The following is a 16,177-nucleotide window of genomic DNA, read 5'->3' on the forward strand; positions in this document are numbered from 1 at the left end:
CTTTTTTCTATAACCCATAGGCTGCCCTTGAAAACCTTGCTGGTGGGCTTATCAACTTCACAGGACAGCTTCCTTTAAAAGTGTTCTGAGCAGTTTAATTATATGTTTCTGTGAGTTCTGGGAAGTCAGACAGCTCTTATACTCTGACATTTAGTGAACAAAAAGCACTGGTTGGGTAAGATTCCTTTGTTGTTTTTAAATCCATAGCTGAGTTTTGATCCTGCTGACAAATAGCCACTCTTAATCCCTTTATAGGTTCTAGAGTTACAAATAAAGTTTGTAAGTTGGCTACCTATATAAAATATTGCTGAAGAGGCTTTTGTTGCAAAAATGGTCACACTTAAAGTAGGGCGGGGAGAGAGACCAAAAAGAGGTGTCAGGGGGAAATTCCAGGATTGCATTTTCTTGGATCATCACCCAGCATTTAATTTAAAATTTCTCTCAGTACAATTTTAATAGCATACTTGCAATGTAAGAAAGCCTGTGCCTCCCTGAGATGTGAGCTAGGGTGGGGAGTGGTCCTGATGAAGGTTCTGTCATGCTTTGAATCCCTATTACTACTGCCTTTGCTTTAGAGGAGCAAAGACTATTGATATTTTCCTAATTCTCACAGTTTCCCTAGACTCTGTCTCTTCCTCATCTTTCACATGTGGCTGGTCAGAAATTCCTGTCATTTTTGTCTCAGAAAAGTCTTCCAAATCTCTCCCTTCCTTTTATCTTCATGACTTTTTGACCCCGCCTCCCTTGATTACCTCAACATCTTTTAATGGATACTCCAGTTCCTAGTGTTGTCTTCTGTCCATCCTCCAATCTGCTGACCAAGTCATTTTTCTAGAATGGCAATCTGAACATTGAGACCTCCTGCCTAAACTCTGTTAATAGTTTCCTTTTTGTCTAGTGGTATATCATGGTATTATATACACAGAATATTATATGGGTAGTATATGGGTATATATGATATGGATAGTATATGAGTTTATATTATATGAGTAGTATATGTAGTATATTACAATAAAGCCCATACTCCTTAGCAGGGCATACCTGTCATTCCCTGTCATTGGCCTTCTTTCTCCATCTCCCTGCCCCAGGATTCTGGCACCCTTTGTCCCAACAGTAGTAGAGTATTTCGAACTCATCATACACATGCACACTCACATGCACACTCCCCCTCATTCTTTCATGTCCCCTACATTTGCACAAGATGTCTCTGTGTTCCTTTTCACAGCATCTTCTTTCCCTTGTCCACCTGCCCAAAATCCATTTGTCCTTCAAGCGCACTGTAAATGTCACATCCTCTGGAAAGTTTTCCTAGACTGTCTTTGCCCTCCCTCTTTGCCTTCCCTCAGCAGAGCTCACTCTTCCTTCTCTGGTGCCACCACACTACCTTAGACACGGCCCTGCTTCCACATTCCACACTGTAATTACTCATATGCCCATTACTGGGCAGTGACCTCTTTGAGGCTAGAGATTGTGTCATATTCATGATTGAGTAATAGGTAATAAAATGGACAATCACAAACTATTGAGAACAAAGAGGTGACTTTCTTCTCACTAACTGAACTAAACTGGGTTCTTGAGCCCCCAGCCTGACTAAAGGAGGCAACTGATTCTAACCCATTTTGTTAAACTTAAGTCCACTTGAGTGACTTCTTTGCGGAGTGGCATATTCCAGTGTTTATATCCAATTTTCACTGTCCAGTTCAAGGCTTAGTCGTTTGGGTAAGTACTCAGTTTTTTAGGGCTTCTTCTCTCCCTCTTTCCTCTTCCTTTTCCCTGGGTGGCATCTGGATCTGGGTACAACTACATGCTTTCATGATGCCATGGTAGTGAGGGCAGAGGCCTCTGAACTGTATGGTAACCACGAAGTTCTTGTGATAATAAAACTGTATTTTCTCCCTTTGGTATCTTTGATGTTCCTGGTCCCTGACACTCCCTCCTGTCATGAGGTCCTCACATTCTTTGTCCTTCTTATTTAAACTCTAACCTTATCCCTGTCCCCAAATAGAGCATGAAGTTCTGAGTGTCTTACAAGTTGTGAGCAGACTGTAGAAAACTGTTATTATAATCTCAAGCTTGGTCTGCCTCACTATGCCATACTTTCATTTCACTTGACACGGACACCCCTTGTTGTCAAGAGGTCTCCTCTTAGGTTTCCAAATGGGAAGAGGATCATAAGAAACTGATGTTTCTATTATCATTACCCCGTTACACAGACAGCCCCTCCCAGAGGGAGCATCCTCATTCTAATCTTGTCGTCTTAATCTCCTCTAACTCCGTAAGGACTCCTCCTTTTTTTTTGTCAGGTGAGAACTTCCCTTATGTCAAGTCCTGGGTTCTTCTCTGGTCATCAGTGGACTCTGTGGTCAATTATCCAATTTTTGTTTCTTGATATGTACAGTATATTTTGGGTAATTCTGAAAACATGATTTTGTCTCTCTCAACAGCCTAGGTTTTAAGACTGTTCTATGAATTATGGCACCGAAAACGCATTCAGTGCTCGAGGGTATTAGAGTGAATACTGAATGTTATTTGTCCTTTCAGAGGCATGTGAGCCACAGTTAGAATCAAAAGAATATAGAATCCTCTGGAAGACATTATGCCGGCACTTAACATTTGGGCCACCGTCAGAGCCATGGGTGTTGAGTTGCAAGTTAAACCTGACATTGGCAGACAGTGCATTTCAGGGCCACTTAATATAGTCCCAAACTCAAGGAATCATCATAGCCTTCAATGCATTTCACTGCTTTTAGGGTCCCTTCTAAGTCATTCTAAGTCATTCCTGAGACAGTAATTTTTTGCTAGTTGTAAGGATTCCTTAATTCTGTATTAAATTTTTAGTCACATACTATTGTATGGTGAAAACATGGGCAGGTTCAGTTCTAGGCTATCTTGATTTTTAATATGTCTGCAAGGTATCTGCCAAGTATGTAGCAGGGACTGATATACATGTCAAGTAAAAACATCTGTTCACCCTTTATTAAAATGTTGCAGAGCTCCATAATTAGAGTTGAATAGATCCTAATGTATTATTATCTTGATAAAAGTTATCTTCTTTCAGGGAAGCTGTTAATCTATGCTTCCTCAGTTTTCCTTTCTTAAGAGAAGCCAGGCACAGTGGTTCACACCTGTAATACTGGCACTTTGGGAGGCTGAGGGGGCTGGATCACTTGAGCTGGGGAGTTGGAGACCAGCCTGGGCAACATGCAAAACCTCGTCTCTATAAGAATAAAACAATTAGCTGGGTGTGGTGGCACGCACCTGTAGTCCCAGCTACTCAGAAGGCTGAAGTGGGAGACTGGCTTGAGACTGGGAGGCAGAGGTTACAGTGAGCTGAGATTGCACCACTACACTCTTGCCTGGGCAACAAGAACCAGACCCTGTCTCAAAAAACAAAACAAAAACTGGACTCTGTCTCAAAAAAAAAAAAAAAAAAAAAAAAGTAAACTGACTTAGGCAGCCACAATGCAGGGGATCACCTGCTGTTCACTAGTTAATTATTTCCCAAATTTCCCAAATTGCAGACTAAGTGCCAAGAGGAAACCTAGGGCTTTAAAGTAGGGATTTTACCTTGATAACACACACCTTGATAAGGTCAAGGATACTGTTGCAGAACTTTCTCCTTAATTCAGCCAAAGCTGAGTTCTTGTCCCGTGACTAGAAAAGATCAGGTTTGTGGACACATAGAAGGGTGAGGGGTAGAATTTACTGGGCAAAAAGGAGAAAAAGAAAAATCTCAGAAAAATGAGATGGAGCCCTACTAACAGGCCCTCTACCTCACCGATGGCTTCCCAGGTCACCACATAAGCCGAAGAGAGCAGAGTGCTCCCCTGCGTAAGGCAGGGATTCCCCATGGCTGTGGCTCCACCCATTTTCCCCAGTGTGCCTGTCTGCTCCGGTTTGCTGTGGGCATGCCCAGACAAGCCCTGGGCAGGTTCCCCCATCTGCACAAAAGCAATGGATGTAAACACTTGTAGGGCAGGTCAGAGATTCTCCAGGGACCCCTTTTTATTTGCCTAGGCATTTGGCTGTCTCATTCCCTCACCTGAAGAAGTCCATCTAACTGCCATTAGAATAAGGATAAGGGTAAGGATGAAGACCACTCTTAACTGCTTCCTGCTGGCAGGGGGTGCTCTTTTGGGAAAACAGCAGTCAGATCTCCCCCAGAGGCCTATCTAAGGGTTCCCAGCCAAAAGGGCCATCATCTGAGGCTCCGGTTGCATGACCATTTGGAGTTTGATGGCATGAAGGTGAGAAGAGACAAACTGGGTTATTAGAAAACATGTATTAAAATGAAATGGGGGCGAGGGCTAAGGATAGCTCAAAAGTCTTGAGGCCTTTTATGTTTGCACAGGAAGAGGGAGGCCAAAAGCCCAACTGGTAAAAAAAAAGAAAAAAACTTTTACCCTTCTGCCAGCATGTCAGGCTTTTGGGCTCCCTTCCCCTGAGCCCAATCCTAAGCCAACTAGTCTAAGGTTTGGGAAATTAACTCTTCCTAGTTTGAAGGATGCATTTGAGGGAAGTGTCCCATAGTACAGAGAGACAATTACCTATCAGTGAAGAGAGGAAGAGAAAGAAAAAAAAAGAATTTTTTTTTTTCTCAGAGGAGTCTCAGGGGTTCAGGATGCATTCGAAAGGGGTACAGACTGAAGATGAATGGCTACTCATCTAGAAAGAGGAGAGCAAGGCATCCCTGGTTCCCTTCTCTTCCTAGCAAATACGTGGGGTACATGAGGGAGAGAAAGTGAGCCATTCCTCTTTCTTTCCTCCATCCTTGTATCTCCAAGTTCCAACGACCATGACAGAGTACTGCTCATGGTGTCAAAGCAGCCTTCACCCTTGTTAAAATGGGGTCTAGAGGGCTGGAGTATCCACTCTTAACTACGTATGCCCTATCTCCTCTCCTGTCAGTAGCCTTTGAATTTCCTAGACCTCATTTATGCCATGGATAGTAGCATGACCTTTATCCATGAAATGGGAAGCTTGGCTTAATTGGCAGGAATCAGTCATGCTCACCTGTGCTATGCCTTTTAACTTCCATTATCATCTACCTCTGGATCCCTCAGATCCAGTTTTCTTTCCTAGGGCTTTGACCTGAAGCTTGGAATTGAGTTTGGGACAAAAATGTGCCTCTGAGACGGGTGTTGCATGGACTCCTTATCATAAGCCAAATGCTAAGGTGAAGCTGTGGAACTGAGTCCTCCTCCAACAAGGGAGAGAAAAGGATGTCTTGTGATACCAGATAATTGGTGGCTATAGTTATGCTTGTGAAGATCTGGGTGCATGGGGCTTGGCTTTGGTTAGCTCCCTTGGTCTTACTTTCCCAAGAAGGAAACCTCTGGGTGGTGGGCACCCTATTTATACCCATCACCTGGCAGGATTTGCAGGATAATTGCTCAGAACTAGAATTTTGATCCAGGTTTTTACATCACCCATCCCTTTTATTCTTTCTAAGCTGTAGCTGGAGATTCCTAGTTGGTTCACAAAAACAAGCAGGGTTAGTCTAAAATGTAGGCAAAAACTTAAAAACAACTAATGAGTCTATAATTTAATGACAAATGTATGGTAAGTTTTGAAACATAATTTCTGTCTCTCCAGTCCTCATTTTTTGTTAAAAAAAAAAAAATAAATCATGATAGGACTGAGTTGTTCACAAAATAGACTTTAGTCTTATACTTGACCTGATTATTTGCATAAAGTCCAGCAAGAATAATTGTTTCTATATAGGCCTTTTAGATTGGCTTTGATGGAACTCTGTTCCACAAGGAATTTCAGGTAAGACATGTTACAGCTGAGCACAGCCATGGGTTAGTATCCTCAAATACCTGTGAGTTGGGTGATCCTCTCCTCTTAAGGTCCCAAGATAAACTTAGAGCTCCTGGTCCTGTCATAAAGTGACATTCTTTACTTACCACAGGTCAGGAACCCTATACAGGTACTGCATAGATAAGGGTGTGAGGCCAGTTTTCCCAAGGGCTTTTATCAGCTCTGCAAGTCGAGCTTGACTCCTTAAAGGGAAGCATACCCTTCCAGTCAAAGCATTGGAAAAAGTTTCTCCAACTGCATCCTACTGCGAAAGAAAATGGACTCTTATTGCACTGATGCAAACAACTACATTGCCATAAGTTAAGAATACTCAAAACTAGTTTCCAAATTCTGGGCCAGGCAAAGAGGGAGAGAGAGAGAGAGAGAGAGAGAGAATGGGAGAGAGAGAGAGGGAGAGAGAGAGATATGCTCCAAATTTTGTTCACAGGAGGATACCTTAATCATTAAAGGCCATAAATAGTTCAAAATAAGTTTCCTTGACTCTGAAAAAGAAAACAAGGATCAGCAACATTCCAAGCAAAAGTTGAAAAGATAGCTTCAGTTTTCTATGAGTTCAGTCCATTTAGTTAACTCGTTTTGTTTGATATTCATGAACATTTCAGCTCTTCATGAGTCCTATATGTTTTCCCTTTTTTCCAATGTCACAGTCTCCAAAGTTATCAGAAACCTGTATTTGAGAGCACCTGTCAGAGTCCTGTGGCACCAGTCAGAGTCCAGTTTATTATAAACTATCTTTTGAAAAGGACCAAAACAAGACAACAATTGTTCAGAATAACAAAATTACCCAGGGTAGTTACAGTTAGAAACACAATTGACAAAGAAGTTTGGTTATCTCTGTGGTTTACAATAACATAACAACCTTAATTATGATTGATAGCGCATACGTTAGACATTAGAGTTTTAGAAATGCCATACAATTTTGGAACAGACATTAATATTTTCATCAAAATATAACCTAAATATGATTGAACACCACTTTGGCAATTCCATGTAACTAAACATGTTAAATGATCCCTTTTACCTCTCTTTTGTATACTCCAGGGCCCTCTGGAACATCCAAAAGCCAGGCATCAGGAAAGACAATTTTGAAACTGAAGTTTGATTTTGGGAAGCCTGTTAAATATGTTAGTGGTTTAAAACACTGAAATAGAATTACAGATTATCATAAGTTATTTATTTTGCCAAACGATGACTCAGAAATTTAAAAAAGCAAAAACCTTTTATAATCCTTTACTAATTTTGCTAAAGAGCAGATTAGTGCCTTAAGAGTACCTTGTTGTGCTTTTATTTCAATGCTCAATTTACAGAAAAATCATATAATACCCCTTTGAATTTAGTCAATCTGTTCAAACATTGAATTTTTGCAGTACTAATTTTTACAGTCTTTCCATCATTTGTTTAAACCATCAGCTTTATTTTATCTAATTCAAAACAATCCTTTAACCCTAGGCAAGAACTTACATTTCCATGTCTTCTTGTAATCTTTTACTAAAAAACACATCTTACTGTTCCTACATACCTTGCATGTAAATCTATTTCCAATAGTTTCAATTACATGTTATAATGGTAACCCCTAGCAATTTTAAGTTTAATATAAAACCTGGTAAGTTGTTTTAATTATGTGCTAGGTTCAGCCAGGGTTTGACTCCTTCCAACATAATTAAGGGTGTGGTTAATTCCATATGTCCCCAGGCCTTACCAATTGTCAAGCTGACAAGTTGAAAAGTTCTTAAAAACCAAAAAGGCAGTTTATAACCTTAAAACACTTAGCAAACCTAGTATCTGACCTGCATAATTTAGTTCACCTCGCTATATTTGAAACATCTGCATTTTACCAATAATCTTTAAGGCTGTTTTTATTTCTCAAAGATTAAAGTCACATGAACTAAAACATACTACAGCTTTTATCTTCCCTTTAAAAAAATATTTGATCCAAGCAGTTGTCTTCCATTAGACCAATTAAATTAGAGCTCTTTTTTATAGACATCACACACACAACACATATGTAACTACACAGACAGGCAAAAGAAAACCCAGAAGCCATAAGATTTTCATTTGCCCATCTCCTATTTGGATTATTGGCCTCCGGGTGGAGCCCTTTAAGAGACAGGGCTAGGAAAACATGCAGCTTTTAAGGCCTAGTAAACAGGCATGACTGGGGGCAAAAACAGAGTCTGAGAGGGATCTATCTACTTTTAATTTCTGGGGTTCCATGAGAAAAACAGATTTCTTCCCAAAACGGAGTAGTGCCTCGTCTGTTTTTCCCAAGGAGTCCCATGGTCCCAGGAGTTATCTGAGGGCCTGCCATGCATGCATTGAGAGTGGTAAGGCAAAATGGAGAAAAATAATTTAGTCAACTGAGAAAAAAGTTTTTTTCCAGCAAAGCAAGATCCCAAAAGAGGAAAAAGCATAAAGGCCTTTTAAATATACTATAACTTGGACATCCACTTTTAATTAAGCTGAGCACTCTCTAAGAAAATCCTTTTAACTCCCTTATTAACTGATTTTAGCCATGCCAAGCATCTAGTATTTCTGACTTTCAAACTTTACTAAAGGTAACCTCACAGGTGAAACTAACAAGCCTCACTTAAGGTTATGATTTCACTGTGAGTGTATGCGGTATTTTCTAAGGAGATAAGGGTAAGCAATTCTTACAAAATTTAGAACCTTTAAAGGTAACCCAGAGAAAGGAAGATTTAAGGAAAAGGCTAGACGTTGTTCATGGTGGGGAAGAGAATCAGCAAATGGCCGAAGTCACACAGATATTAACTAGAAAGTACTCATTTCCTAAGCCAGGATTGAACCTAGGCATCCTTGTGAAATGAAAGAACAAAAACATTGCCACATGGTTACAGGTCACAATTCCAAGCACATAAAACAAGATGGAGGCCTGCAGCAAAGTTTGCTGTTGACCATACAGGAAGTCATGCAAAGCACATCAGATTGGCTACAGCTTAAGACCAACCTCACAAATCCTTTTTCATAATTAAAACTTTACAGAAAATATAAACCCTGATATTTGGGGTCCTGGCCTGGTAAAATGTTTTCAAAAAAAAAAAAAAAAAAGCCGGCTGGGTTCTGCGGCTCAAACCTGTAATCCCAGCATTTTGGGAGGCCCAGGCGGGCAGATCACCTAAGGTTGAGAGTTTGAGACCAGCCTGACCAACATGGAGAAACCCTGTCCCTACTAAAAATACAAAATTAGCTGGGTGTGGTGGTGCATACCTGTAATCCCAGCTACTCGGGAGGCGGAGGCAGGAGAATCACTTGAACCCGGGAGGCGGAGGTTGTGGTGAGCCGAGATCACACCACTGCACTCCAGCCTGGGCAAAAACAGCGAAACTCCCTCTCAAAAAAAAAAAAAAAAAGTCTGGGGGGAAGAATCTCTTATTTTTATGCCAATGGGTTTCTCCAACAAGGAGAGAAACTTTAGAGGGCAGCTGGTGAGTCACCAGTTTGTCTGTTCAGCCAACATTCCTGACCCCTAGGAATGACATGGTGGGTGGTGGGGGGCATAATTTCTCTACCCTCAGAAGAAGTCTGAGGACAAAAAGGCTTAGAAGCCAAAGGAAAAAGACTTTTTGGTTTGCATGTTACTCACCTTTCCTCAAGCCCCATGTCTGGATGCCAAAAATGTTGCAGAACTTTCTCCTTAGTTTTGCCAAAATGGGGTTCTTGTCACATGCCCAGGAAAGATTAGGCTGGTAGACACATAAAAGGGTGAGGAGCGGAATTTATTGGGAGAAAAGGAAAAAAAGAACTCAGCAAAGTGAGATGAAGTCCTGCTAACAAACCCTCTACCTCACCTATTGATTCCCAGGTCACCAAGTGAGCTAAAGAGAGCAGGTTCCTCCCCTGCATAAGGCGTGAGTTCCCCGTAGCTCCACCCATTTGCCCCCAGTGTTCATGTCCGGTTCTGGTCTGCTGTGGGGATGCCCAGACAAGCCCAGGGCACGTTCCCTCCTCTGCACAAAGCATCAGATGTAAACGCTTGTGAGGCGGGTCAGAGATTCTCTGGGGACCCATTTTTATCTGCCTAGGCATATGGCTATCTCAGTAGCTTTTAGAATCTGGTGAAAGCTCTGCATTTTCTCTCCAGTAAACTGCAAGATGCATATATAGCATGTTGCCTACAATTTCAGGATATTTCCATGCTCTGCTCAAAACAGTTAAGAACCCTTGACTTAGGATGGCTTGTAGCAAACTCAAACCTTCACATTGACTTCTGCAGTTAGTAAGAGTTATCTTTGGAAATCCTTAAGTTGATGAAAAAGTACAATATAACTGCTTTATGTATGTACTCAAACTTCAGTAAGATACAATATATGACAAAGAACAAATATGCAAAATAAAATTACAGTGTTTTTAATTACAGACAAAAAAAGAGAGAAGAGCATAAAGTTGCTGAGAGCCTAAAATTGAACACTAAAAGGTTAATAAATGCACTTATGATGCAACTTCACTACATAAAATTTATCTGCAATGGCAATTCTAGGAAGAGCTGCTGGTTGAGTTTCTCATACCTGCTAGCACTGGAGAAATCACTGAAATTTATTCTCTGTCAGGTATCAAGGGCATCCATCTTGCCTCTCCTGGTTTTATCCTCAAAATGCACGTTAAAAAATAGACAATATTCACATAAAGTGAAAAATATCCAGTAAGTTGCCATGATTACTTATATGCTTTTTCTTTCCAAAAAATTTTCTTTCTAAAAAATTTCTAAATGTGCTTTACATTTTATTATTTTATATTTGGCAATTAAAAAGTTAGCATTTTGGACATGCACTTTCACTCACAAATTATCACTTTGAATAAAAAATACATAAAGAATTAGATTAGACTGGGTAATGGAAATGTGAAGTCTGAGTATTCCAAGCTGGAGTTTTGTAATCTGCAAATTTACTACATTGAATCAGTATCAGTTGGCTTTTCTTCTTAATTCCTTTTTATTTTCTTTCTCATATGTGGTCTCCTGCTCTGCCTGTGTCTGGCATCTCTTCTCGCAGCTGTGTAATGGGGGCTCAGTCACTGAGCTTGTCAAAGGTCTACTCAGATGTGGCCAGCAGTTGGATGAAGCAATGATCTCATACATCTTGTATGGGGCCCTCTTGGTAAGAACATCTATTAGACGCGGTATGACAGCAAATGGGATGGTTTGTTTATTGCTTGGGTCCTTATTGCATATTAACAATGGGGAAACTGCCCTATGATATGCAAGAATTATTAACAGCAGGAAGGTGTAGCCAAATGTAGACTTTCATGAGACTTTTCAATACTAGGGTAATTGCTTTAAAATAAGCATGTAAATTTCCACTTTCTCTTTCTTGTTGTTTGGTGGTGGTGGGATGCCATGCAGGGCCTTCAGCATTTGCACAGCAACCGAATCATCCACCGTGATGTGAAGGGGAATAACATTCTTCTGACAACAGAAGGAGGAGTTAAGCTCGTTGACTTTGGTAATGACTGCTTGTCGTTTGTTTTCTTGATGTGTGCAGTTTAGCCAAAGGGGACAATTTATTGCAATCTCAGAAGACTGGGGCTTCTCTGCTACACCATAGGCTGAGGGACTTTTCCAGTCAAACACAAGCTGGAGGGGGTGGGGGCTCCAGATGGATCACCCTAGGAGATGCTGTTTACTAATCTATTTTCAGCTTTAGAAGCAATTTTATTAAAGATTGAAAATAAAAGTGTTTCAAAAGAAGAACTTGATGCAAAAACTTTTTGGTTTTCTGCTAAGAATTTCACATCTCAGGGCAATTGTCTATAATTTACATTTTGTCATTTCTTCTTTTGCATATGAAAAGAGAAAGCAGTTTGGTCTTTCAAATGACTTTCACTAGCCTTAGGCATACTTATTCCCAGTGAGCAGAAGGTAAAATAGTCCTCTGGGCCTGGGAGCTAACATCCTTTTAAATTGTGTTTATTGCTGCTACATGTGAGGCTGGTTGAACTGGAAACATTAACGGGAGATGGAAGTGTGAGAGGAAATGCAGGGCAATATCACCTAAGGCCAGAGAACTATTAAATATCTCCTTGTAATATCATATGTTGATATTCACAAAACAACAAACCATTTGGTTTTTTTTTTTTAAAGTTTATTGAAAGTTTAGTCTTCTAAATGAGTTCAACAATAGTACTTCAGAGTCATTGTTACAAATAATGAGAAAACATTTAGAGAAACACTTTAAACATGTTGTCAATGTCATTATAGTAAACAAGACTGATTATTTTTGAAAGATATTTATGGTCATATTGCTAAGAAAGAGTTCAGTGTAAACATTGTATCAGTTTATCATTTGCTCAGATGAAATTACTTAAAAATAAATGAAGTTCCTTTAGACGTACTGGTGTATTTTTACTGAAACACAAGCAAAGAAAAATAGCAGAGGGAGTATTTTGTGTAAGTCTTATGCTCCTCTTTATAAGGAATGATGTAACTCCAATAATATGCTGTATGTTTAACATTTGAAATGTTTTTTCCACGTGATTCTGGGGACTGTAAATATATTGTGAGGGGAAACAGACTGGAAGGATGAGGATGGCATGGGAATTGATACTGATTTATTCCCTCAGCAGCTTTGCGATTTGACATAGCATAAGTGTTCCTAATCTTTCCAGTAGGAGGTTCCTGAACTTTCAGTGGCTGCAAAATAAATTTCTAGAAATTAAAACTAGAAAGGTATAGTTGTTTTTACCAAAATGGTGGTGGAGGAGTTGGTAAAATGGGAAATTATCTAGGTCTAATAGAGTTTAAAGAGCTTCTTGGCTCTCTAATAAAGAGAATGTCCACAGTTAACACAACAGTCATCCCCCAACAAAATAACTCACGAACCCTTGGCAAATCTATGCCAATGTTTCAAAGGTGTGTCCTTTGCTAAGAACACACAGTGTTCAGTTTCTAAGTTTTTGTCATCAGTGACTTTAGTGGCAACTCTGGTCATTCTCTTAAGGGCTATGTGAGACTTCTGTGTGGTATAAAAGAATACCTTACACGTGTAAAATGCTTTGCAATTTATAAATCATTTTCACATTTGTTCTCCTAGTTGGTCTTAAGAAGAACCCTCTGGCCGGGTGCGGTGGCTCAAGCCTGTAATCCCAGCACTTTGGGAGGCCGAGACGGGCGGATCACGAGGTCAGGAGATCGAGACCATCCTGGCTAACACTGTGAAACCCCGTCTCTGCTAAAAAATACAAAAAAACTAGCCGGGCGAGGTGGCAGGCGCCTGTAGTCCCAGCTACTCAGGAGGCTGAGGCAGGAGAATGGCATGAACCCGAGAGGAGGAGCTTGCAGTGAGCTGAGATCCGGCCACTGCACTCCAGCCTGGGTGACAGAGCAAGACTCCACCTCAGAGAAAAAAAAAGAAGAACCCTCTGTGTTAGGTGTGACTGTTGTGATTATCCCTAGTAAAACTGAGGCTCCGAAGTCAAGCAATCACATAATTAGTAAAAAGCATAATTGGGATGGACAACATTGATTCTTAATCCCGTGGACCTTTACGCCCTCGTGATATGAAGAAGAGAGCTGGTTAAAGGACATAGGAGTTACATTAGAATTCAGGTCCTCAACATTGAGCCCCAGATAATATTATTAGTCATATTCTTTTTCCATTTGACAAACACAGCTTTCTTGCCAGGTTTCCAGGCTTCTAGGCAAGATAAGGCACTGAAGTCTTTTTGTGTCTGTACTGATGCTCTGTTAGAGATAGCCCACGCCGATCTTCTTTCTCCATAAAATGAAGCCCCTTATTAAGAAAGAAGTCATGTGAAATAATTTGGAAGTATAATAGGACAATATTTTGGATTGATGCTAGTTATTGATATTTTTCTTTTGATTTTTGCAGCGGTATAGACAGGGATGTCCGTTAGGAAAAAAAAAATCCTAATGATTTAAATAGAGTGATAAATGCTCCAGAGTTGTAGTTTGCCGGCTACAGTTAGTGGGCCAAATATGACCTACCGCCTATTTTCATATGGCCTATGAGCTAGGAATGGTTTTTACATTTTTAAATGATTGGGAAAAAAAAACCCAAAATATTTTGTGACGTGAAAATTATATGAAATTCAAATTTCAACATCTATAAATAAAGTTTTATTGGAATGAAGCCACATTTATTCATTTATGTGTTTACTATGGCTGCTTTTGTACTATGGGAGCAGAGTTGAGTAGTTGTGACAGAGACCATATGGCCCACAAAGCCTAAAGTATTTATTTGGCCTTTATGGGAAAAGTCTGCCAATCCCTGGTCTAGCATCACACTTTGCTCACTTTTGAATTCTGATACCCTTTCCTTATAGGTGTTTCAGCTCAACTCACCAGTACGCGTCTGCGGAGAAACACATCTGTTGGAACCCCATTCTGGATGGCCCCTGAGGTAAGCTGGAAATATCTAGTTCTTTCTTTGCATGTGTTGAATGCCTTGGTACTATGCCTTTTTATGGGTAAGTCATATGCTCTCCAGAACTTTAGGGGGAAGAAAGTCCATTATCCTCATTGAACTGTAAGAGTGTTAGTTTGGTCAGTGATGCTGGTGAGATGTAATCTCAGAAAAGCAAGATTAAGTCATAGCTATCCCATAAGGTACCTTCATGCAATTGGAAGGTGTCCCTCCAGAAGATGCAGCCCTCTCCAAGGGCCGTGGCTTGGCAAATTCATCCAGCCCTTGTATAAATTAGAAAAAGTCAACTTCCCTGGATAGATGCAGCGTCAGAGGTATATGGCTTTGTGAAGAGCCAGATTTCAGCAGCAACTGGCCTACAGAACTATATGTGGTGGCCCTGGTTGTTTTTTGTTACCAGATACATAGCAACTCATCTTGTGTACTTTGTTGGCTCTCTGTAGTAAAACTTGGGATTTATTCCTAAGTTCGGTTTGGCATCATCACAGAACTGTCTGGAAAATGACGCATGTAGAGGTTTGGGGAACCTTCCAGCTAGATGAGGCATGCTCTGTAACACTAGTGCAGTTTAGTTCGTCAGGTCATTTAATTCCACAGTATGCTGACCTTTGCCTGAGAGCAGCTTTCTGGATTAAACAAATGGGTTCTTTTAATAAAAGGACTCAGATGGTCACCTCCCTAGATGTCTTTCCATCTCTGCATGATGGTATTTCCTCTCTGTCACTGCCAAAGTGGTCTCCTAACAAAGTAAGTGGTTCACACTAATCTCGGCTTAAATTTCTTCAATGACCCTCCTGCCTCCCATCATCTATGGCTCTTTCTTTCACACTTGAGTAATGGATAGGCCCATTTTAAACAAAAAGAAAAATGCTGCAAATTCCAGTATTTGTCTAAATCTTAAATATTTCTTACATAGGTTTTACAAAACATAAAACTAGATATAAATGCCTTGTCATTTTTATTTGTAGAAATATAAAACCAAAAGAAAAAAATGTATTATGAGAAAACTATTATACAAAGCCAGTAACATTCAAGTAAGCAGCTTTAATTTTATGAGACAAATGATACTGTTTTGTGAATCTCCATTGTCCTTTGCAGTGTGCTTATGTTTCAGGACACAATAGTATGGGTTATTTTGAGTCTGGTGCACCTACAACCATGTACCATGTGGCGACTAAGTTCTCCTACTACTTTATTCCATTTCAGCTAGCATAATCTCTTTGTTCAAACAGCAACTCCTTTGATCTCCAACTGTTACATCTCTGTTGGCTTGATGCCAACTTAATAGTAAACATAATATGAACACTGTGTGACAAATGGTCATCCAGATGATCTAGAACATGTTTTTACTCCTCCTTCTCCCATTATTATTATTAACACAATTATCACTGAAACAAAACCAAAAACATAAAAAGTTATCTAGGGACTTTGTGAACCCCACTTTGAGAAACACTGCAGGATAAAGTCAAAACTTCTTTGAATTGTGAATAAAGTTCTTAATATTCCAACCACTATCTATCCAGCCTTATTTCAGATTACTTCTCCCAATTTACTGGTTCTTAATGCCCCAACAGTAGTGAACAACAGGTGACTCTCCAAATCCCTACTGATGTGTCTTTCCTTTAAACCCTTGGTGTACTATTATATCATCTGGAATGGCCCCCAGGCCTCTGGAAAATTCCTCCTTAATTGACAAGTCTCAAATGCTAGCTTCGCTGGGAAACATTCCCTAATCCCTTGCCCACATTGAGGCTCCTTTCCCTAAGTTTCCACCATGTCCTTACACCCTCCATTAATACAATATCACTACTGTACTGTAGTTGTTGGCAGGCAGGTCTCCCAACTGGACTCTGCTCTGGCAGGGACTTGGGATGCCTAAGCTCTTAATATAGTGCTTGATACAGAGTACATGCTCAAAAAAAAAAAAAAAAATCTGTTGAGTCAGGAGCAGTGGCTCA

General features: G+C 40.1%; 1 protein-coding gene across 5 annotated transcripts in view; it reads left to right on the forward strand.

The window, feature by feature from the left end:
- MYO3B (myosin IIIB) overlaps positions 1–16,177 on the forward strand; it is a 501,265-nt gene that overhangs the window by 33,123 nt on the left and 451,965 nt on the right. For all 5 annotated transcript variants that reach the window (XR_001002191.1, XR_001002189.1, XR_001002190.1 and 2 more), the window contains exons 4-6: positions 10,830–10,934; positions 11,180–11,279; positions 14,119–14,195. Coding sequence is in view for 2 of the 5 variants with exons in the window: in XM_011945915.1 (XP_011801305.1) it covers positions 10,830–10,934; positions 11,180–11,279; positions 14,119–14,195 (282 nt within the window). In the remaining 3 variants the exon portion in view is untranslated. The remainder of the gene's footprint in view (positions 1–10,829; positions 10,935–11,179; positions 11,280–14,118; positions 14,196–16,177) is intronic.

This window comes from Colobus angolensis, unplaced genomic scaffold (assembly GCF_000951035.1).
Source record: "Colobus angolensis palliatus isolate OR3802 unplaced genomic scaffold, Cang.pa_1.0 Scaffold247, whole genome shotgun sequence".
NCBI lineage: Eukaryota > Metazoa > Chordata > Mammalia > Primates > Cercopithecidae > Colobus > Colobus angolensis.